Here is a 22,582-nt window from a genome sequence, read left to right as displayed (position 1 = left end):
CAGCCGGGGTCAGCTCCCCGGGGTGCGAGCGGGACCACCGGACTCTGCACCCACCCGCCCGCTCCGCCCGCCGTCCGCGACCGTCTGGGAACACTAGGCAAGCGCCTTCCCTAGGGCGGCCGCGGCCCCGGTCCTGCGGTGGACTTGGCGGCCGGCGCTGCTGAGGTCTGAGCACCCCCCGCGGGGCGCGGGCGCTGGCCCTTTAAGGCGGCGGGCGGGGAGCGCGGTCGGGGTAATTAGCATATATTAGCATGCCCCGCCCCACCGCTGGGCGGCTCAGTCAGCCGGCAGCGGCGCGCGGGGCGCTCGGGACGCGGGGACGTCCACGCCGCGCCGCCCGCCCTGAGAGCGCGATGCCCGGCCCGCCGCGCCCCCGGGCCCGGGTCCCGCCGCTGCTCTGGCCGCTACTGCTGCTTGCGCTGGCGGCCCGCGGGGGTTGCGCCGCGCCCGCGCCTCGCGCCGAGGACCTCAGCCTGGGGGTGGTGAGTGCGCGGCGGGGACACGGGGTCGCGTGCGGGAGGCGCTCTGCACCTATTTCCCGGGCAGGAAAGCTGAGGCGGGGACGTGGGCTGAGTGCCTGACGCGCGCGCGCGGGTCTGGGAAAGAGGCGCCGGGTCCCTTTCCGACCCGTGCGCTCCGAGCGCGCTGCAGCCGCAGGAGCCGGCGGAGGCGGGGGGTCGCCTGACCCGCGCCCCCGTCCCCGGCTCGGAGCGGCCCCGCAGGGGGACCCCAGGCGGTGGGACGGCCGTGGCAGTGCGTGGCGGTGCGCCCCGCGTGCGTTCCCCGGGGAGGGGCGGGGGAGGGGGAGGGGAGGGGAGGGGGAGGGGCGCGCACTCAGCCCGGGAAAGGCCGGGGCTGCGGAGCGGGGGGCCCGGGACGCCGGGGTCCTGGGGTTCGCTCCGGTGGGGGCGTTGCGGAGTAAGGGAGCCGGCCGCCAGCCTCCCACTGGGCGGCGTGGACCTGGACCCTGTCCCCGCTCCGTTTACACTGACCAGGGCGGACAGCCGTGCCTGCCTCCCCGTGGCCCTGTCCTGAGCGTGATGGGGTCCCCCTCCCAGTCCGAGGCTCGGATGCAGCCCCAGCCCCTGGCCCCAACACCAGCGGCCCCGCTGACGGGGAGCCGCACTGTGGGTGGCAGCAGTGGCCTCTTCCCGCGACCCCGTCCCCGTCCAGCCCGCTGGCTTGACGCCCCCTCCGAACCTGGAAGGTCTGCATCCGACTTTGTGGGTTTGCTGCCCGAGGCCGTGGGCCAGGCGCGAGGGGCTGTGCCTTAAGCAGATTCCTTCTGAGCTGTCCGCCCCTGCAGCTGCCTTCGCTGCGCGCAGACGGGGCCTCGCCTCGCACCCGGCGCACAGCCCGTGCCCCCCGCAGTGGGTGCTGGCGGGCCCCTCTCCCAGCGACGTCGGCATTCGGAGCTCAAGTGGGTTTCAGGGAGCAGAGGATTCCCGTGGCATCCGCACCGCCTTTGTTGGCAGGACTTAGCCACGGGTTTGGGATGGGAAACGCTCCTGCCACCACCACCCAGCCACCACAGTTCTGGAAGCCACCAGGGAGGGCACAGCCACCGTCCCTGCATCCAGACGCCTGAGGGACCCCACAGCCAGCGTCCTCCCAGCCAAAACTACCTCTGAAACTGGGTGCTCTATCCACCTCCTCGGGCCCCTTTGTGGCTGGGGTTGCCTGGATCCCTTCCTGGGGCACACACGCTGGGGACATCGTGTTTCCAGGTCTGGGCTGAGTTTCAGTAGAACCAGGCCCCCACCTTCCAGCTTCCAGGCCGCCCTGGAGGGCTAGTGGGGTCCTGCCCGCACAGGCAAGGGGTGCGCCCCAGCCCAGCCAACTTCGTTCACCAGACCCAGTGCAATTCTGAAGTTTCTCTCGCTGCCTGCGAGGAGAGGGCGATCAGACACCTTCCTGCCTACTCCTGCCTGGCGCCTCCTGTCTCCCCCGCGCCCAGGGGTCACGTCCGGCACCCTGAAGACGTACCGGGCAGGGGACACGGCTCCCCAGCCTGGAGCCGGGCGACAGTAGGGCCGTGGCATCAGGCCCAGTGGGGAGCGCAGGGATGCTGCCCTTGCCCGGAGAGCCCCTCGCCCAGGAAGGGGCTCTCCTGCACCCCCACCCCCACTCCCACCCCCACCGTGGGAGAAGCCTTCCTGCTTCTTGCCCCCGGTTTACGAACAGAGGGCGGCCTCTGGTGGCCTTCGGGGGAATGACACCTCAGAGCCTGAGACCCAGAGGTGCAGGAAAGCTGCGAGACAGGCCAGGATTTGGGGGGGGGGGCTCCTCTCCACCCCTCTGCAGACTGCCCTGGGTACCCACTGACTGGACACTCAGGTCTGTGGCCACCAATGAGGAGAAGGGCCCCTTTGTAAGTGTGACCCAGCTTCAGCCAGACAGAGCTGAGCTCAGAGGGTTGTGAGCAGTGGCTGGTCCCCGGTAGGGGCTCCCCCAGCCCAGCCCACCCCAGCTTTAGCTCGAGAACAAAGCACCGGATTGAGGCCTGCTGTGCTTGGCGAATGGTGGGCTGTCAGGCCCGGTGGAGAGGGACAAAAGAGAAAGCACGCTGGGCCCTACTGGGGCTGTCCGCTGAGCGCTGGGCCAAGTTTTTCATTATTTTATTTCTGAGTAGGTAAAACCCAGAGCAGAATATTCAGGAGACGTGCAGTCTCCCCGTTCTCCTCCCCTCGTTTCCCAAGGATCCTTCCAGAAGCGGTCTGGGCACCGTAAAGGACATGGGGACCTCGGCCCCTTGGATGTACATCTGACACAACCTGCTGCCACTGTTTCCACTTTGCAGTCTGTTGGGAATGTGGTCCACATCTGGCTGGGGATGTCGCTGTGAGCCCTCCCCTGGCATTTCACTGCCTGGAGGTCGCATCCTTCAGCCGGTGGTCACGGACGTGCAGGCTGCTCCTAATATTTTGCTGTGGCCCCGGGAGCACTGCCAGAACCTCCTGGTCACGGGACCCAGGCCCTGCCCGAGGCCTGGGGACAGACCTGATATGACATGTTGGCAGATTTCCTACCCTGTCCTCTAAAGTTTCTACTCCCGGCAACAAAGTCTGAGTTCCCGCCTCATATCACACGGCGTGTGGGTGGGACTTTTGTTCCCCAACACCCACACAGGTGGCTGTGGTCTGGGGCTGAGTCTGTGTGAGCGTGGCCGGGATGAGAGCACCCTCAGTGGCCCAGGAGGCCCCAGGGGCTGGGCAGGGGCAGTGGTGACGGGTTGAAGCCAGGACCTCCCTGGGAGCACGTGTGAGCGCCACATCCCCCTTCTGGGGCACGGGATGGCAGGGGTGATAGGGAGCTATGGGCCTTCTGGGGGCTCAGGACTGAGTCACAGACATGGCAGGGGGCAGGGTTACCCCTGGCAGCTGCTTCAGTGGAGAAAGCCAACCACATGCCTTCAGCCCAGGGCCAGGGAGTGGGAAGGGTTAACCGGAGACTGGAGACGGGTCCCTCCTCTCTCCTCCCAAGGGCACATCCCCAGGGGCTTGAATTTAAATGAGGGGGTCCTAAGACCCCTGCCCACTCCCCAACCACCCCCACTCCAGACACATGTCAGCGAGTAAGTTCAAGCTCTGGGCTCGTGGCCAGCTACGAACCACTGAGAAGTCTTTGTGCGGCAGCCACTGTGGCCTGGGCAGGACTGCCCTGGACGGGAGGGGACACGGTCCCCTTTCCTGGTGTGGGTCCCAGGCTGCTGCTCACGGGCCTGTGACCTAAGCACTGGGCCTCAGTGCTGGACTGTGGAATCCGGCAGTGGGACGTGAACTGGGGATGCCCCTGAATGGCTCACAGCAGCGCCCGGCAGGAAGTGGGGGGCAGGCTGAGGGCCTGAGGGTTCGGTGTGTCCTCTGCCGCAGTGCAGTCCTCAGGGACTCCAAGGGTGCTTGAACAGCTGTGATTTTTGTCTCCTTGTTAATGGGACCTGGCTTCCAGTGAGATGCTGCAGGCACATGTGAGGGGTGACGCATCTGTCCCCCGTTAGCTGAGAGCCACTGGGCCACTCCCCGGCACCGTGCAGTTCTCAGAGGGACAGAGAGCAGTCTGGGCGGGTCACAGAGCAGCTGCCTGCTTCTCCCATCTCTCCCTCCCTACTCTAGCCCCTCAGCCCTTTCTCCTCCCTGAACTTCCCAGGCTGGCCCTGCCTCAGGGCCTTTGCACGAGCTGCCGAGCTGCTTCATGTCTCGGCCCAGTGTCACCCCAGGGCTGTCTTTCCTGAGCACCCAGCTAAGGAGCCCTCATCCCGCTCACTTCCCCTCACAACGCTGCAGTTACAGGAACAGGCCCTGAAAGCAGATGGCCAAGGTTCTGTGTGTGATGTCGGGTGGGTGTCCTAACCTCTGCGCCTACTGTTTGCCAGGCATGAAAGGACACCAAGGACACATGCTCCTGACCTCGAGTAGCTCCCCCTGCATGGTGCTGTGAGCCGGAGCAGGTTGGGGAACGGAAAGTGTCCCACAACTGTTAGCTGCCTAGCCACTCATTGTAATTGTCATTCATGCGTGATGCAATCACTGTCCGATTCACTTATTTCCATGGCTGCTTGTTTATCGAGGCTCTCCATGGGAATGGTTGGCAAGCAGGGCCTCCCCAGGTCTTCGCTATCCCTCCCCCACCCCTTGCCTGGCACAGCGAACCCTCAGTAAAGGTGAGTCTGATGGACAGACGACAGACTGTCCCAGGGAGTATCTGGGAGTGTCCCCCTGGGAAAGATGCTGCCATGTGGGGTTCACCCGCACTGCCACAGCCCCCCTTAGTCAGCCTCCGAAGAAAGACAGGACCCGCCAGCTGACACCCCACCAGCTGTTTCCTGTGCAGGGTCTTAGAGGCTGGAGTGCTGTGTGACTGTGGGCCTTGGTTTCCTCATCTGTGCAGTGGGGCAAATGCTAATGACACGTGTCCCCCACCAGGCTGGTGGGGTCCAATGAGATGGAATATGAAGGGGGGACTGCCAGTTCAGCCATCAGTCCCCAAAACCCAAGCCAAGGCCAGCCCCAGGCACCACAGTGGCCTCCCACAGGGCACCAGGGGACAGCGGATGTCCCAGGACGGCTGGCTTCATTCAGGGCCTCCTTCCACATGCCTCCCCTTCAACACCTCCAAGTGGGGACAACAGTGGCCTGGCCGTGGGCCTTGGGGAGGGCTGCATGAGACAGAGCGCACAGTGACGCGTCTTGTTTACCAGCGTCCTGACGTCGCAGCGGGCCCTCCCCAGCCCACCGTCCGTCCACCAGCGTTTCCTGGGCCTGGAGCCAGGCCTGGGGCTGCGGGAAAACGGACCAGGTGCGTGCGGCCTGGCGACCTGCGGGCACAGCGACGGTTAGACCAGTAGGTGCTGCTCCCCGTGAATGAACGGAAAGTCACCAAGGGTGCTTTGTGGCGCCGAGAACAGACGCACGTGGTGCCCACCAGTGACAAACAGAAAACCCGGCTGCGCGGAGGCCCCGAGAACGCTGGCGGCGACCGCGTGTGCACAGGCAGGCGCCCGCTCCCGGGCGTTTCCCACCTGCTTCCCGCAGGGGCTCTCGGAGGGGGCGTCTGCTTGACCGGGGGGGGGGGGGGGGGGGGGGGGGGGGGGGGGCGCCGCGGGAGGCGTGTGGGGCGCCCCGCGCCCCTGCCGGCGGCCCCCCCGCCCCTCGCCTTCTGGAAGGTTCGGCGCCGCCCTCCCCAGCGCTGCCTGTTGCCCTGGAGACGGGGTCGCTGTGGCGACGGCGCCGGGAGGTCGGGTGGGTGCGCGGGAAGGATCGGGCGGCCACGTTGCTCGCCTCCCTTCGTGCGACCCCCGGCTCTGCAGGTGTTGGGGTGGGAGGAGGACTGCACCCCCACCTGGTCCCGCCTGCCGCGGCCCCTCCGTGGGGTTGGGGGTGCTGCATCCTGGGGGCCAGGGTTGGGGCGCAGCGGCCTCGCGGGGGTTTTAGCAGCGTTGCCCCTGCAGGGACCACGGCCTTAAGGGCGGCTTCTCACCTGGGCTTCCTGTCCCTTGGGAGGCTGACACCCCCACCTCTCCCAACCCTTGGCCGCCTCTGGTGTTTCAAAATGTATTAACTACCAGGAAAAAAAATGTCAACCCCAATTTGCCTGTGCCCCCCGGACATGAGCTGACACGTTCGGGGCACAGGCTCGTACACGCCCCCTCCCCAGTGCTGCTCTGCTGAAGACCCGAGTGGGCTGGGGTCCGTGGGCTCTGCAGGCCTTCCTGAGGCCATCGTGTGTCCACCTGAGGGTATGTCCACCTGAGGGCCAGGGCTGCCAGCGCCACCCCCAGGCCCCCCGTGCCTGGTCTGCTTCTCGTGTGTCATTGGGACTTCCCCCTGGCAAGCTGGGGACTTGTTCCAATGCTCTCTCCAGCCAGAAGCCCACCACCACTGCAGGGGCCTCAGGAGTCATGGGAGGGAGTGGGGGTGGGGGCGAGGGACTGGTGATGCCATCATGGGGAGAGGGGGTCTGCCCCGGGGTGGGTGGGATTGAGGCTGCAGGAACCCCAGGTAGGTGGGAGGTACCCCACACACCCACCAGCCCCTCAGATGGAGTCCTGTCCCTATGGTTTTGCGCCTGGCAGGGGCTGCAAACTGGTACTCCCAGGGCCCCACTGACTTGGGGGGCAGTGCCTACCCCAGATGCACCTGCCCTCAGCTCTGCCCCCTTGTCCTGCAAGTGGATACTGAGGCCAGACACTCAGACCGGCAGCTGAAACCTGCTTTTCAACATTGGCAAGCGTTTCAAAACCACCTGAAGTGCTCTGGGGGCCTCAAGGCTGGAAATGCATGTGGCCGCCTGGCCGGGCTGCCAGAGCCCAGGGGAGCAGGTCCTCTGACCCCCACGGAGCCCTATAGGGGCCTGGGGTGGGGGCTGCTCAGGGCACACACCCAGCTGTCATCACAGCTTACTGGCAGGACGCGGGGCTTTCTCCCAGGGGGACAATTGTACCCTCACATCCACAGATGACGAAACAGCCCAGAAGGGTAGAGTGACTCACCTCAGGGGCCCAGCAAGGAAATGGCCAAGTGGCATTTGAGCCCGGGGCAGCCTGGCTCCTGAGTCTGGGCTCAGCCACCATGCCTGCTGTGCTCGTGACCTGGTTCCTAAGTCCACAGTCTGAGTCCATTGCCCTTCTCTCTGGGTTTCACAGCTTGGGTCCTACACTGCTGCCTCATGGGTCAGCTCAGGGCCTGAACTTGGCACTTGCCATGTTTAATAACCATTTTGTGAATTTGAATGTTTTAGCATCCCCTGGGTATTTTGCTGCCTCAGGAGGAGTGAGGTGGGGCATGCTGCCATGAGCAGTTGTACAGGTTGTGCACTGCTCAAGCTCACCCCCTCCAAGGGGCAGCAAGTTTATTGAGACCTTTTTCCTGGAGCCGCCTGTGAAGTAACTTAAGGAAGGGGCAAGCGGTGCCTTGCGGGCTAAGGAGGGGCTGGGGTGGCATTGATTAGGGTGGGGGGTCCTTCTGGGGGGCCCAGCCCCACTCCACCCCTCACTCTGCTCTCTGCCCACAGGACTGGCTGAGCAGGTTTGGCTACCTGCCCCCGGCGGACCTCACAACGGGGCAGCTGCAGGCACCAGAGGAGCAGAGGTCCAAGGCCATTGCAGCCATGCAGCGGTTTGGGGGTCTAGAGGTCACCGGAGTCCTGGGTCAGTCCTCTAGGGGCTACGGGCAATGGGTGCTCCCCAGGCCAGACCTCCCGAAGCCTGGTGTCTACTCCCCTCCCTTTGAGGCCTGATGCCCCCTCCAGCCAGACCGTGGGGTGTGAGGGGACGGGCTTGCGGTCTGGGGCAGGACCAAGGATTCCCGCCATGTGGGCCCCCCTCTGTGGTGACACTCCCCTCGCCCAGGTGTGAGCACAGCAGAGGTGAGTGTGTGCCACGCCGTACGGCAAGGACTTAAACTTAGTACCATGGGGACCCGCTGATTCTTACCCTGCAGGAGTGCCAGCCCTGTGCTGCCCATACTCCCAGATTTCCAAGAGAAACCAGAAATCGGGGGGGCTTGTGATCACCCCACTTTTTACACGTTAGCAAGGAATTCCAATTTTGTAAAGATCTTCAGGCCTGGCGCTTCTGAAGGGGAGATACGCGTGTCACGTGAAATGCAGGAAGAGTTGGCAATACTGGTCCCCATCGGGGCCTTGCCCCTTCCAACCAGCCAGGCCCTGCCCTGAGTTAGTAAATGCTTTGAGTGCCCCCCTCCTGGTCATGGGTGTACCCCGTAACTGCAGGCCTGGTCCTAGTCCCCACCAGACCTGATGCTGGAGCCAGGGGGACAGCCCCTGGGGCTGCTGGGGACCCCAGGCTGGGGGGTGAGCTGGGCCTGCTCCTGACTCCCGCCCTCCCCACAGACGAGGCCACCTTGGCGCTGATGAAAACCCCACGCTGCTCTCTCCCTGACCTCCCCATGGCCCCAGCTCGAAGGAGGCGCCAGGCTCTGGGCCCCACCAAGTGGAACAAGAGGAACCTGTCTTGGAGGTGGGTGGGCGGGGTGCCACCAGCCTTTCTCCCAGTGTCTCCTCAGTTCTGGGGGTCAGAAGTCCGAGACCCAAGTGTGGGTCGCAGGGCTGGATGCTCCCAGGCTCTGAGGGAGCGTCCATCGCTCCCATCCTTCCCACCGGCCCTCCTATCCTGTCTGTGTGTCCGCTTCTTTCTCTTAGGAGGACATTGTCCCTGGATTTCGGGTTCTCCTAACCCAGGAAGGTCTCATCTCAATCCTTACCATAGTCACCTCTGCAAACCCTATTTCCTATTAAGCCCCAACGCCCAGCCCGGGGGAGGAGGTCCAGGGAGCACCCTGCAGCGTGGGTGGGACCCAGCCTGTGCAGGTGACCCAGCCCCGCCTCCTAGGGTCCGCACTTTCCCGCGGGACTCTCCGCTGGGCCGAGACACAGTGCGAGCGCTCATGCACTACGCACTCAAGGTCTGGAGTGACATCACGCCCCTGAACTTCCACGAGGTGGCGGGCAGCCGGGCCGACATCCAGATCGACTTCTCCACGGCCGACCACAACGACCGCTACCCCTTCGACGGCCCAGGGGGCGCAGTGGCCCACGCCTTCCTCCCCGGCGACCACCACACCGCCGGGGACACCCACTTCGACGACGACGAGTCCTGGACCTTCCGCTCCTCAGGTGCGTCCAGGCCGAGTGTGAGCCCTTGGGGATCCTGCGTGACCCGGGGGCCCTGACAGACCCCGTGAGGATGGGCTAGCCACCAAGGCCCACCAGGACCCAAGTGCCGTGCACACCCTGCAGCTCAGGAGGGCTGCTGGGCAGTCCTAGTTCGGCCGGCCACACCCAGCCGTCTCTGGTGGGGACACCCCACCCACGGGTCTTGCTGGGGGTGAGGGCACCGGCTGCGTGGGTCTCCTCTGATTGGCTGAGTCAGGCTTGTCTTCATCCCGGTCTCAGCTTCCAGGTGGGAGCGGAAGCCGCAAGGCCTCGGCAGGCCTGGTCATGACTCTGACAAGGCCACAGTTCCCCGGTTCCAGGAAGACCCGGGCAGAGCCACGTGGCACACGGTGTGGGTATGGGCGGGGAGGTGGGGGCCCCACGGAGCTAGTGCCCAGCCGGCCTGTGGGACTGGGCAGTCTGCGGTGACGGGGGCCCAGGCCCACCCATGGGGCACCGGTATCCTGCACTGGCCCCTGGAACTTGGGGTGCAGAAGGCCAGTGAGGCCTGGTAGTTACCGTGTGGCCGGTACAGGAAAGGCTGCCGACTACTATGGGTGGCACGTGAGCCAGGGAGGACTGAGCGCCCCTGTCGACCCCATGGTGGGACCCCAACAAGCCCTGAGGGACCATAGCCCCAGACTCACTGGCTCCCCATGTCCCCAGATGCCCACGGCATGGACCTGTTTGCAGTGGCTGTCCACGAGTTCGGCCACGCTATCGGGCTGGGCCACGTGGCAGCGCCACGCTCTGTCATGCAGCCCTACTACCAGGGCCCGGTGGGCGACCCGCTGCACTACGGCCTCCCCTACGAGGACCGGGTGCGTGCCTGGCAGCTGTATGGTGAGTCCTCCCCAAAGCCGGCTGGCTCGGTCACTCGGGGCCCCAGAGCACAGTCCCACGGGAGGCGCTTCCTCTGTCTTTTCACCCCACATGCTCAGTGTCTAGCGCCCTGCCTGGCACACCTGCTCACGTGTGTGCAGTGAACACGCAGCTTCTGTTGCCGGGGGCCCAGACCTCACTGCAGAGCCTCTGCCCTGGGCAGGACCCCACGTTTAACCCCCAGGTGGTCTCAGGTATGACAGCTGGCATCCGTGGGGCCTGGGCCCAGTGCAGGGCACTCGTGTGTCCACTCGTCCAGTCCTTACAGGCTGCGAGGGGGGTGCTACTGTCCCCACTTACGGGTGAGGAAGCTGAGGCAGGGTGACCTGATGGCCAGGCAGAGCCCATTCTGGGCCCTTCTGCTGGGGACACGTCAGGAGATATGGGCCCAGGCTGTGATGAAGTCCCCCCATCAGCCCAACCCGCCTCCACCTCCGCGTCACCTTCCGCCCCACCCCCACCCCTCTCTGCCAGTGTCCCTGGCGCCCGCTGCCCTCTGACACCTGGATTTTCTGTCTTAACCACTTTCAAGTGTACTACTCAGTGATGTGTGCAGCCAGCACCTCTGTGGTTCCAGGGCCATCACCACCGTCCCCAAGCAGCCCCCGTCCCCACCCCCCCACTCCGCTGTCCCCACCTCACCCCACCTCTGTCCTGTGGCCTTGGTTCCACCCTGGGGTCCCAGGAAGGGGGGAGCTCTGGAGGGAGGCAGGCGTGTGGGTTCCATGCAGTGCCTTGTCCCCACAGGTGTGCGGGAGTCTGTGTCCCCCACAGCACAGCCAGATGCCGAGGAGCCCCCCCTCCTGCCGGAGCCCCCCAACAATCGGTCCAGCACACCGTAAGCAGCGGGCCCCTGTCCCCACACTGCAGCCAGCACTGCGCCAGTCCGTGTCCCGAGCTCCAGGCTCTTCTGAGAAAAGCACAGCTCTGGGCTGAGCCCTGAGTGATGCTTTGCTTCCTAAACTCCTCGGACAGACGGTGGGGGCACAGCTGCTCTGCCAGCCCCGCTGCCCCGTCACATGAAAAGCTGGAAGTCTCTGGGCTCAGGAGTGCTGCCCCCATAGCAGGAGCTGGTCTCTGCCCCGTGGTGCAGGGGACTTGATCACGCGGCTCAGAACATGGGGGCCGCTGGGTACCCTCCACCCTGGTGGCCTGTGCACAAGGCTGCAGTCCAAAGGGCCACGTCCCAAGGGAGTGTCCTGAGAGCTGCCTGCCTCTTAGCCCCGAGCCTCAGACGTCCCTTCAGCGAGCCCTTTGCTTAAAGCAGAGCCACCCGCTCTCACGAGACAAATGCCACAGAATCTGCAGACCGTCCCTGCCCCCGACACACACACAGACACTAACTGCCGGGCATGTCTCCGCGCCACCTTCATGCACACACAACACACAGAAACACGCACATATCCATGTTTCTCTGGCTTTCCTTGGCGTAGCTTTTGTTTTCAGCATCGTCTTACACTCTCCTCACTTAGTGGGACGTCACGAATTTCCATTGAGGTCGGAAGAAGTTGCTCTGACATTTTTGTTCTTCGTTTCATCCATTGGATAAGCAACACGTGCCAGCAGTGTGCCAGCCCAAAGTCACTGAGAGCGCCACAGTGAGCAGGCCATCGTCCCCTACCCCCGCCAGCCCTACCCTTCCAGAGACACACACACCCGTGATCCGAGTCCACTGGGCACACTGTGCGCTGGCTTCTTGCCCACGGGCGCCCAGCCGTGTTCCAAGCTTTGCATCAGGTGGACGGGCACAGGTCTGAGATCCTGGCCTTCCATTGTCACTGTCACATTGCTTGTGTCCTGTCCAGGGCAGAGCTGCAGACCAGCAGTGGGGCGCTGGCTTTGACGGTCAGCGTTTTGGGGGACAGTGCCCAGCTGGCTTCTGCAGGCCGTGCGGCGAGGCAAGAGCACTCATCTGCCCAAATGCCTGATGCTCGGCTCGCTCACGGTTCTACCTTCGTCAGTGACCGGGAACTCACTTTAATTCGCTTTTCTGTCTCTCTGGACGCGACTGTCATGCGTCTCAGAGCTGCCGGCGTGGCGCGGGAGCTCCCGCGGAGGTTTTGGCAGGGGCGGCCTGGCCACCGGCTCTCTCGTCCCCAGGCCCCGGAAGGACGTGCCTCACCGGTGCAGCACGCACTTTGATGCCGTGGCCCAGATCCGTGGCGAGGCCTTCTTCTTCAAGGGTAAGCCCGGCTGGTCAGGTGCCCAGCGGGGGGGCGGGGCGGGGCCCCAGACCGTCACCTGCAGCCCGTCCGTCCCCCCAGGCAGGTACTTCTGGCGGCTGACCCGGGACCGGCAGCTGGTGTCCCTGCAGCCGGCACAGGTGCACCGCTTCTGGCGGGGCCTGCCGCTGCAGCTGGACCGCGTGGACGCCGTGTACGAGCGCACCAGCGACCACCGCATTGTCTTCTTCAAAGGTGGGCCCCCGCTGGCCGCGCCCTGGGCTCGTTGTGCAGCCCGCCACGTGTGTCCTCTGAGCACCTCCTGTGTGGTCAGCTGCACTGTGAGGACCACAGCGTGAACCCCTCATCAGGGGGTGGGGGACACACGGTTAGCAGCCGCAGGTAATGAGGTCAATTCCGGGTGGCCTGAGGGAACTGCCAGTGCAGAGAGCGAGAAGGCTGGAGCCAGGAGAGGGGCGAGGAGGCGGAGACCCCAGAGCCCGGCAACACTGGAGCTCTGCAAGGAGCAGCACTGATTGTGCGGGTGCAGTGGGCAGCCGCGTCCAGCCCCCGTGTTGCAGTCTAGGATAACAGGCCACCAGGTGAGGGCATCACCCCCCTCACACCCTACCCTGAGGCTGGGCTGGGGGAGGTGGCTCCTGCCCCCAGGGAGCATGCCATCTGTTTGGGGACAAGGCAGGAGGCAAGAGGGTGGAGCTGTGCCCTGCGAGCTCTGTGGGCGCCTGGGGGCGCGGGCCTTCCTCCCTCACACACAGCTGAGTTTTGGGATGACAGGGTCTGTAGCCCCCCACCGCCCTGACCCAGCTCTCCCTCCTGCCTCCGTGTGTGGGGCCCAGGACCCGACCCCCACACTCACCTTGGCTCCCCACTGACACCAGCGTCACTGCCTGCCAGTGTCCCTGCCCAGGGCCGGCAGTCATGGCGGTGGCCCTGCATGGTGGCGTCTTCAAGATTAGGGTTCTTTCTCAACATTTAAAAACCAGGAGATCCCTCAATGGATTCCACAGCCCCAGCTTTAAAGCCTCAGGCAGGGTGGCCCCCGGGGCCTGCGCTTTGGCTCAGCCGCCCGTCCAGGTCTCCCCACGTGGCCCCAGGGCCCTCGTCACTGTCAGCACAGAACCTTCATCCCCTCGCTGCTCGCAGGCAGGTCCGCTGTTTCCAGGCCCCGGCAAAGGAATTTTGTAATTATTTCCGTTTTCAATTGTGGTAAAACACACATAACTTAAAATTTTCCATCTTAACCATTTTTAAGCGTACGGGTCAGTGGCACTAAGTCCATTCATAGGGTTGTGTAGCTGTCACCACCACCATCTCCAGAACTTCCCATCTTCCCAAATTGAAACTCTGTCCCCATTAAACACTAGCCCCCAGCCCTGGTCACCACCATCTGTCTTCTGTCTCCATGAATCTGCCTCGTCCATGGGCCTCATGTGAGTGCAGTCTCCCAGTATTTGTCCTCTTGTGACCCGCTTATGTCACTGAGCATAGTGTTGTCAGGGTCCGTCCACGTTGGAGCAGGGGTCAGATTGTCCTTCCTTTTAAGGCTGTGGCGTTCCCATGTGAGTGGAACACATTGTAGGGCGTTCGGGTGCCTTCCTTCTCCTGGCTGTGGTGACACTTGTGTGAACAAGGCTGTGCAAATACCTTTTTGAGACCTGCTTTCAGTTCCTGTGGGAGTCGACCCAGAAGTGGGTGACTGGATCCCGTGGTCATCCCGGGTGTGACCTTATGGGGAACTGCGCTACGCTTTCCACAGACACTGCACCATCTGCGTCCCCACCAGCAGGCGCCATTCCCCACGTCCTCACCAGCACTTGGTGTTGTCTGGTTTTCTGACTGTGGCCATCGAATGGGCGTGAGGTGGGGTCTCATGGTCGTGGCATATGTTTCTCTTGAGGACGTGACGTTGAGCACCTTCTCACGTGCTTATCGGCCATTTGACAGTCTTCTTTGGTGAACGTTTATTCCAGTCCTTTGTCTAGCAAAGGATTTTTGAATGTTTTGCTTTGTTTCCCCCTAAATTACAGGATTGATGATTTCTAAGCCAGAGGGGAGGGAGGGTGGCACCTCGCCGACTTTGTCACATTTCCACCTTCCCCTGGCCAAGCAACATCACGGTGTTCCCCGCGTAGAGGCAGGGGTGTAGCCGAAACCTCTAGAACCTCGTCCGGAAGCTCACCCTGGGTTTCACGTCTGGGTGACCTCAGAGCGCTGTGCTTCTGTGTGCAGCCCGAATGTGCACGCGCACGTCTGCTTTGACCCTGGCTGAGAGCCTTTGTCTCTGTCACAAGGATGTTCCCATCCATGTCCTCACAGGAGTGGGTGAGAGGACAGATCACGGGCATCTCCTAGGCCCTTCTGCATCTTGGGCCTGGTCTGCAACGTGGTTGCCTTCTCAGACCCTGGCTGCTCAGGCTGCCACCAAGTGGAAGGACCCATGCCAGGCACAGAGCACGTGTCAGGCGCAGGGCGGGCGCACAGTAGGTGCTCAGTAAATTCTCTGAAGATGGGGGGTGCTGTGGAGCAGGGGTCGCATGGGGTGGCTGAGCCCAACCCCGGCTCTTTCTCTCCCCAGGAGACAGATACTGGCTGTTTAAGGACAATAACGTAGAGGAAGGATTCCCGCGGCCCGTCTCCGACTTCGGTCTCCCGCCGGGTGGCGTCGACGCTGCATTCTCCTGGGCCCACAATGACAAGACTTATTTCTTTAAGGACCAGCTGTACTGGCGCTATGACGAGCACACACGGCGCATGGACCCCGGCCACCCTGCCCAGAGCCCCCTGTGGAAGGGCGTCCCCAGCACGCTGGACGCCGCGATGCGCTGGTCCGATGGTGAGCCAGTGCGCCCTCTGTCCCCACCTGCGGAGAGGGTGGTTGGGAGGAGCCCTGAGCGAGGCGTGCGCCTCTCTGCTCCCTCCACAGACCCTGCTGGGGCCCGTCTGGCTCCGGGGCCGCCCTGGTGCTGTTCACTCTCTCCTCCTCCCTGCACCAGCACCTGCCTGCTGCTGGCTGTCACACCCAGGGCCTTTGCACCTGCCCTGCGTCCTCCATACTCCGGGACACCCCCACTGGGCCCTCCCTCGCCTGTGGTATAGAAATGACCATCCTCCCGGGGGGCAGTTCCACAGGGAAAGAAGTCTCTTCTGTTTTGTTTTCAAAGCTGCGTGCCCATGCAGCACGTAGAAGAGCATGGCACATAGTGTGCCCTCAATAGAATCCAACAGGAAAGAGCCCCACATAGGCTCCTCCCTGCGCTTCCCCGGCCTGTGAGGCTGCAGGCGCCCACCTGTGGGCCCCAGGGGCTGAGGTGCAGTGACGCTCCTGCTCCCGCAGGACAGGCCCCATCTGCCAGCCCCGCGGCTCTGCCCCCTTGTGCTGCTGTCCAGTCTGAGTCCCACGCGCTGCAGTGGCCAGAGCTCAGCCCGTCTTCCCTCTTCTCCAGGGGCCGCCTACTTCTTCCGCGGCCAGGAGTACTGGAAGGTGCTGGATGGTGAGCTGGCGGTGGCCCCTGGGTACCCGCAGTCCACAGCCCGGGACTGGCTGGTTTGCCGTGACCTACAGGCCGCCCCCGAGGGCGCAGACGGACAGGCGGGGGCCCATGCCCAGCCGGGACAGCGCGACCAGAGCCGCTCAGAGGACGGCTACCAGGTGTGCTCCTGCAGCTCCCTGGCCTCCCGTCCCCCTGGGGCCTCAGGCCCGCTGCTGGCCGTCGTACTGCTGCTGCCGCTGAGCACGCTGTGGACAGCCGCCCAGGCCCTGGCACTCTGACAGCTGGCGTTGGCCTGCAAGAGGACAGGGGTCACAGTCTGGGGCCACAACAGGGGGACTTGTGGCCCCGCCTCTCCATCGTCTGACGCAAGAACTCCCAGAGAGCTTCGTGCGCATGGCCTTGGGGACCAGCCTGACTGCCCCCAAGCACGGCCCCGCTCCAGCCTCCCAGACGTGGGACAGGCAGCTCCGGGAGCTGCTCCCCGGCCAGTCAGCACTGACGCTGCTGGACACGGGACATGGGCACCATCCACCCAGCTTTACTGCCTCTGCCCCCCCTGGCCTGACTGCCAGCTGGGAGTCGGGGAGATGCTGTCACAGTCAGGTGGGATGGGAGCCGTCCTTCTGGCCAGCAAGAGACTGGATCACACAAAACCTCATGGATGGGCCAGGCGGGCAGGACTGGGGGGTGTTCACTCAGGCTTCCCCCAGCCCCTGGGGCCCTGGGCACCACAGCCTGGCCAGCACTGCCACCCTCATTGCGTCCACACTGCCGTCCCTGGTCCCTGGTGCTTCTGCCCTCCCTGGGAGCTTCTGTCCCGGGTCCCCTTGGGCCTGCTGATTGCCTTGCTCAGGGCAGCCCCCACCACTCAGACGAGCCCCCCTCACTGGGGCCACCACTGGTCTCCCTTGTGATTCTTGCAGACAAACACGACCTCCCCCTGCTTTGTAACAGCTCAGGCTCGGCTCCCTGACACACCCCAGGTGTGGGCTGCAGGTAGCCATGCTTCAGGCCTGGACCCCCGCCCCATCTGCACTCGGGTGGTGGGGGCTTCTAGGAAGGGCTGTGCAGTGGTCACTCCCTGGTGTTCACCAGCACCACCTTGATGACTCCATATCCCCCAGGGTCGTTACACCCATTTCTCAGACGGGTGAGTGGAGGCCAGCTTGGGACAGGCACCACCCGCCTGCAGGCAGGGCCCCCCGCCCCCACACACACACACATCACGTCTCCTGCAGGACGCGCTGACACATTCACCACAGGCATTGACAGCACCTGCCTGGACGTGCAGGGCGTGCAGTGACAGGGCTCTGTCTTAGGGACACACCTGGATGCAGCTGCCCCCCCCAGGGCGCCGCCCAGGGACGTGCGGGAGCAGTGCTGCTGGTCCCTCTAGGAAGCCACTGTTTCCTGCCTGCGCCTGGAGGGGTGTTCTAACACCTGGGGCACAAGTGGGGTTCAGTTAGGAAGACACGACTAGCTGGGGAGCAGCAGGCTGTAAGCTGGTGCAGGGTACCTTCGGGGCGCTTTAGAGCAGGGCTGGGGGGTGAGGAGCAGCTGCCCAGCTCCTGGAACTGGAGACGCAGCTTCTGGGACCTGCCGAACTGAGCGCACCTGTGTCAGCCCCTGCCCCTGAAATGGGGTGCACAGGAAGCCGAGGGAACCACTGCTCCCCAGGGGCGGAAACGGAAAAGGAGTCAGGCTACAGCGATGGGGGAGGGGCAGCAGGTGCCGCGACCTAGGCCCCCAGGGTCTGCACGTGCAGGAGGCCTGTCCTCCCACCAGGAGGAGCCCCGGAGCAGAGAGCAGGGTCAGCCCCGTAGCCGTGTAGGGTGTTGGCTTCACACCCTGCACCTCAGGAAGTCACCACTGAATTCGCTGGCCCGGCCTCGGAGGGGCAGGACTAACCCCACTTCTCAGAGGAGGTCACATCCTCACGCCAGGTAGCAGAGGCAGGCCTGGAACCCGGGGTCTGGCCCCGTGCTCACTGAGGAGCAGAGCCACGTCCCTGGGCGGGAGGGTCTCTGCCTGTCAGACCAGACTGGGTGGGCTGGGGTCCTTCCTGTGGAGGTACAGATGCCACCTGCTCGAGGACACCGCCCCACGGTCCCACTTCATCTCCAGTGGCTTGGCAGGGAACCTTGTGCACTGGGAGGAGGGTCCCCTGGGCACAGCCCCAGGGGACGGAGCGAGCTGTGGACCAGGTCTGTAAGAGCCCAGGCTGTCACGGTGGGTGGTGGTCTTGCTTTTCTGGTAAAGCCAAACCCTTTTATAAAACTTACCCACCTGTTCTGTCTCGTGTGAAGAAGGAAACGGTACAGAAGTGTGATCCTCCTTGTTGGGTCGTGAGGGACACTTCAGTGGTAATAGCTTCCACTGGGGACTGCAAAGCAGGGCCTGGGTGCCCACACGAAACCACAAAATACATGGCTGCCCCCATCTTTTTACATACACATACATAAATCTCATTCACAGAGAAGTTGCAGGCAGAGTACGAGACCCCCCCCCCCTTTTTTTTTAACCTAAATCACTTGAGAACAGTGACGATTCCAAGACACTTTCCTGTATTTCCTGCAAACCAGGACTCTCTCCTAAGGTCACATCAGGACATCACATGACACGTCAGACCCCAGTTGGGCTGCTGCATTTGTCCCAACAACACCCTCTGTCGGCAGGACCGGACCCAGTGTGGGGGGGGCACTGGTTTCCTGGTGGATTTGACCTCTGCAGCCTGGCGCAACTTCTTTCCTTGACCTCCGCGACCTTGGCACTGGTGAAGGTCGAGGCTGCAAGCTGGCGCGCCTGCAGACTGCTTCTCCGTGTCAGTGGCCTAAGTGTCCTCAGATTCAGGTTCTGCATGTTTGGCAGGAATGTCACAATGGGATATGCACAGTCCCAGTGTTCGTGAGTCACCTTTTGACACCTGGAGATTTCGTGTGCAAGTGGATTTTCAGCCAACGTCTATTTTTATCTTGGGCTGTGTTGCCACTCCCTGGAGAAGCTGCGGGCGGCCCCCCTGGGGGTACTGCAGCCATGGTGATAGAGCCCCCCTCCCAGAAGGAGGTCAGAAGATGCAGCCACACCAGGGAGGGCAAGGACCCCAGGCCAGGTCAGTGTGGAAGCCCACCGCCACACGCCTGGCCCAGCGCCTGGCTGACCTCAGCCTGACAGCCTTGTGACCAAGCACACATGTCCCTGTGTGCGTGGGTGTCGAGAACACGTCCGCTCTGGCCCCCATTTTCCAGGTGTGGCGACTGAGGCTCTGATCTTAGCTCAGGTGGAGACCTCATCACTGTCTCTCAAACCTCGCCCGACCTGCCGGCACCCCATTAACTCTGCCCTCTAGGTATGTCTGGGGTGTGCCCCCTTCTCGCCCCTGTCCAAGCTCCCATCTGCTCTGCCTGTAACATGCCAGCTGCCTCTGAACTGGCCCCTCGTCTGTCCTCCATGTGGTGGTCCTGGGGACTCCATGAAAAGCCCCGGCAGACCAGGTCCCTCCTGGACTCAGAACCCTCCTGGGGCTCCCAGGGGCTCCAGGTAAAAACCCAAGTCCTGACCTTGCTGGGCCCTCCCCCTCCCCACCTCCACTGCGCTCCAGCCAAGGACCCCTGCCTCCCAGACCACCAAGTGTGTCCTGCCTCAGGGCCTTCGCGCACGCACCTCTCCAGTCTGTGTCCAGTGTCACCTGCACAGCAACACCTTTCTGACCCCCTGCCTGAAATCGCACAGTCCTCCCGCTCAGACACCCTAAAACCCCCTCCCTCCCGTTTCTCGCCGTGGCTCCTGGGACCATCTGGCCAACTGCAGTCAGCTGCCAGGCCACTGCGTCTTGCTGGCTGTCCTCCCCTCCAGGCTCCTGCCAACAGTCCAGACGCACTAAGCGTCCAGTGAGAGCGGGCAGGGTGACAGCACCGCGGGCAGACCCAGGCCCAGCCTGTGCCTCCATCTCAGGGGCCTTCTTCCACCGACCCGGAAGCAGCGCTAGCAGGAGGCCCATCGGGTGGCAAGCTGACCAGGACACTTGGAGGTGATAGTGATGGTAACGCTGGGAGAGCAGTGAGAACCAGGACTGTCCCCAGACCTGGACGAGTGGCCCCCAGCTCTAGGCCAGAGCCCCTGTGCTGGACTGCGGTTTAGTGTCCATCCTGGCGTTGGCTTCGATGGAGAAGGCAGGCGCACTTGCAGCTGATTACGGAGAACCGAGGCTGGTGCTGACAGCGACGTAGTGACCCTCAGGAAGGTCACCCGTCTGTCCTCATGATGGTACAGAACCAAACCGTAGCCACACGCCCACTTTCCAGAGACCGACCGGCCACGTGCCTGACAGAGCACAGGCCCTGAGACTTGACGCAAGAGTGTTCATTCATCATCACTCGACTCTCAAGCATACACAGGGACAACAGCTCAATCTGAGAAGGGTGATCTGGGGCAGGTGTCGGTTGTGGGGAAAGTGAGTAAACAGCAGAGGAGACGAGCGTGACCGTGTGGCAGGAACCAGGGGGAAGGTTCCAGAAGGAACGGAGCCCTTGGGGGTCGGCACGGAGCCAGGGCTGGGAGCTGTCTTGGGACCGGTCAGTGGAATTTGGAGCTCTGGGCCAGACCTTGTCACAGCGGGTGAGGTGGCCACTAGACAGGGTTGCATCACCCCAGGGAGTCCCCAGAGTTCCTGGCCGGCTGTGGCAGCCTGGCCCCTGATGCAATCGCCAGCCTCCAGCTCAGCCTGGACTCTGCCCTTCCGGAGGTCCACCTTCCCCAGGGTCCCCCCCAGGTTGTCCCCTCCCCAGGCTGCCCCCCCAGGATTCCCCCTTCCCAGGCTGCCCCCCCAGGATTCCCCCTTCCCAGGCTGCCCCCCTCCCAGTGAATCAGAGCTTCGTTCCTTTTCATGGCTGAATAATAACCCACCCCGTGGATTCACCGCATTCTGTTGGTCCCCTCACCAGCTGGTGCACGTCTACACTGTGGCTGCTGTGAACACTCGTGTGCAAGTGTGTATGTGTGTTGGGGTTTCAGTCCTGGGCGCACGGGCAGGAGGGGAGGTTCTGGCTGTGCCCAGGGCCCCCAGTGGGCGTGTCATCTAGTGACGACCACAGCAGGCAGGGACCCCTGTTCTCACCGTGTTGGGTGCAACTGCAGGGGGCTGAGCTCACTCACCCAGCCTGGGCCTGGCCCATCTCTCATGGCCCAGGCAGCAGGAAGCAGGAAGCAGCACACTCAGCATGGGGCTTACTGACAGTGGGATGAGAAAAGCGAGGCCCAAAAGACTCCAGTGCTGTTGTTAAAAGATGGCTCAGTCGGTTAGAGCGCGAGCTCTCAGCAACAAGGTTGTTGGTTCCATTCCCCCATGGGATGGTGGGCTGTGCCCCCCGCAACTAAGACTGAAAACAGCAACTGGACTTGGAGCTGAGCTGCCCCCTCCACAACGAGATTGAAGGATAACAACTTGGAGCTGATGGGCCCTGGAGAAACACATCATTCCCCCATATTCCCCAACAAAATTTAAAACAAAAATCTTTCTTTAAAAAAAAAAATGCTCAAAAAAGGCAAACCCATGACTCATAGAGCTGTAAAAATGAAGAAGTGTTAAAGGTTTTGCTCAGAGAGAGGATCAGGCTGGTGTTAGAAAGTTCAAAAGAAGAGAAAAGGTTTGGGGCGGCCGGATGGCTCAGTTGTTTGCGGCGTGAGCTATTACCAACAAAGTTGCCGGTTTGATTCCCACATAGGATGGTGGGCTGTGCCCCCTGCAACTAAAGATTGAAGAAAAAAAAAAGAGAGAAAAGGCACCTGTGCAGATAAGGACTCCCGAAATCAATGTGGAAATGGAGGGACATCTGGGTTTTTGCCATGCGGTGGAGGGAACTGACTGGAGCTTGCAGCTGCCACCCCCATAGAGGTCCCCTGGAATATGCTGGCCCATCACGTTCAGCCTGTGTGTCCCTAAGTCTGAGGCGCGTTTCTAGCAGGCTGCATACAGTTGGGTCTCGGCTGTTTCTCCATTCTGCTGCTCCGAGACTTTTGATGGAGGAGTTTAATCCACATACATTTGTGGAAGTACATTCATGTCATTGTAATCCAGTGACATACAGCGATGACGGCCAGGGAAGGGCTTGTTATGTCATTTTCTTCACCTGTCTCATTACCAGGCCATCTCTTTCCCTCTCTTGCCACCTCCCTGGTGTTGGTTGATTTTTAAAATGTTAACATGCCTTGATTCCTTTCTTCCTTGTTTGTGTAACTCTAGGTATTTTTTGTGTGCTTCCTTTGGGACTTACATAAAATACAGTTATAAAAGTGTATTGAACGCTGATAACTGCGTACAGAACCCCTAGACCTTAGCTCCCCCACACGTCGGTTTCATGGGACAAAACAGAGGCTGGGGGGTGAGATGAATCCAGTGGCCCTAGGTAGAGCTGGGGCTCAGACAAGGCCTCGTGGCTGTGGGTCCATGGTCTTGACCACCACTGGCCTCCCCAGGGACTTGGGGAACCTTCAGCCTAGGGAGCAAGTGTCGGGGCAGATTCCTGCCTTCTGAGATGGGGCAGAGGCAACACTTGTGCCCTGTGTCGTGGGTGGGAGCCTGGCGTCTGAGCAGCCACGCCCACCACACCCATCCCGTCCTCCCCAATAACCAGGTGTGAGGCCTTGGGCAATTTACTTGTATCCGTTTTTAATTGGCTTCCTCATCTGTAAAATGGGGCCGTGCTGCTACTAGGACGTTTCGTTTCCGGCTTCCAGCTTCTGGGCACCCAGTGCGGAGAAATTCCCAGCACCTCTGCGGTTGGAGCTGTGCCATCAGCCAGCTGTCAGTGACGTGGACGTCAGAGATATCCTTTTCCTTCTATAAACCTGTAAAAGAAT

At 62.6% G+C, this 22,582-nt stretch overlaps 1 protein-coding gene across 2 annotated transcripts; it reads left to right on the top strand.

Annotated features, from left to right (window-relative positions):
- Nucleotides 1-269: 269 nt before the first annotated feature.
- On the top strand, nucleotides 270-21,971 carry MMP17 (matrix metallopeptidase 17). 2 transcript variants are annotated; one of them, XM_081037894.1, is made up of 10 exons: nucleotides 270-482; nucleotides 7,510-7,645; nucleotides 8,350-8,476; nucleotides 8,849-9,132; nucleotides 9,838-10,014; nucleotides 10,801-10,891; nucleotides 12,154-12,236; nucleotides 12,318-12,470; nucleotides 14,812-15,069; nucleotides 15,680-21,971. In XM_081037894.1, exons 1-10 carry the CDS (start codon nucleotides 354-356, stop codon nucleotides 16,003-16,005), a joined length of 1,764 nt encoding a protein of 587 aa, XP_080894020.1. In that variant the 5' UTR covers nucleotides 270-353; the 3' UTR covers nucleotides 16,006-21,971. The 2 variants fall into 2 exon arrangements, with proteins under 2 accessions (XP_080894020.1, XP_080894021.1); XM_081037895.1 differs by lacking the exon at nucleotides 12,318-12,470 and having other exon boundaries at nucleotides 299-482.
- Nucleotides 21,972-22,582: the final 611 nt, after the last annotated feature.

This window comes from Rhinolophus hipposideros (genome assembly GCF_964194185.1).
Source record: "Rhinolophus hipposideros genome assembly, chromosome: 24".
Lineage (NCBI taxonomy): Eukaryota > Metazoa > Chordata > Mammalia > Chiroptera > Rhinolophidae > Rhinolophus > Rhinolophus hipposideros.
The sequence above is the reverse complement of the archived record's forward strand: the minus strand, read 5'-3'. Positions and strand labels throughout refer to the sequence as shown.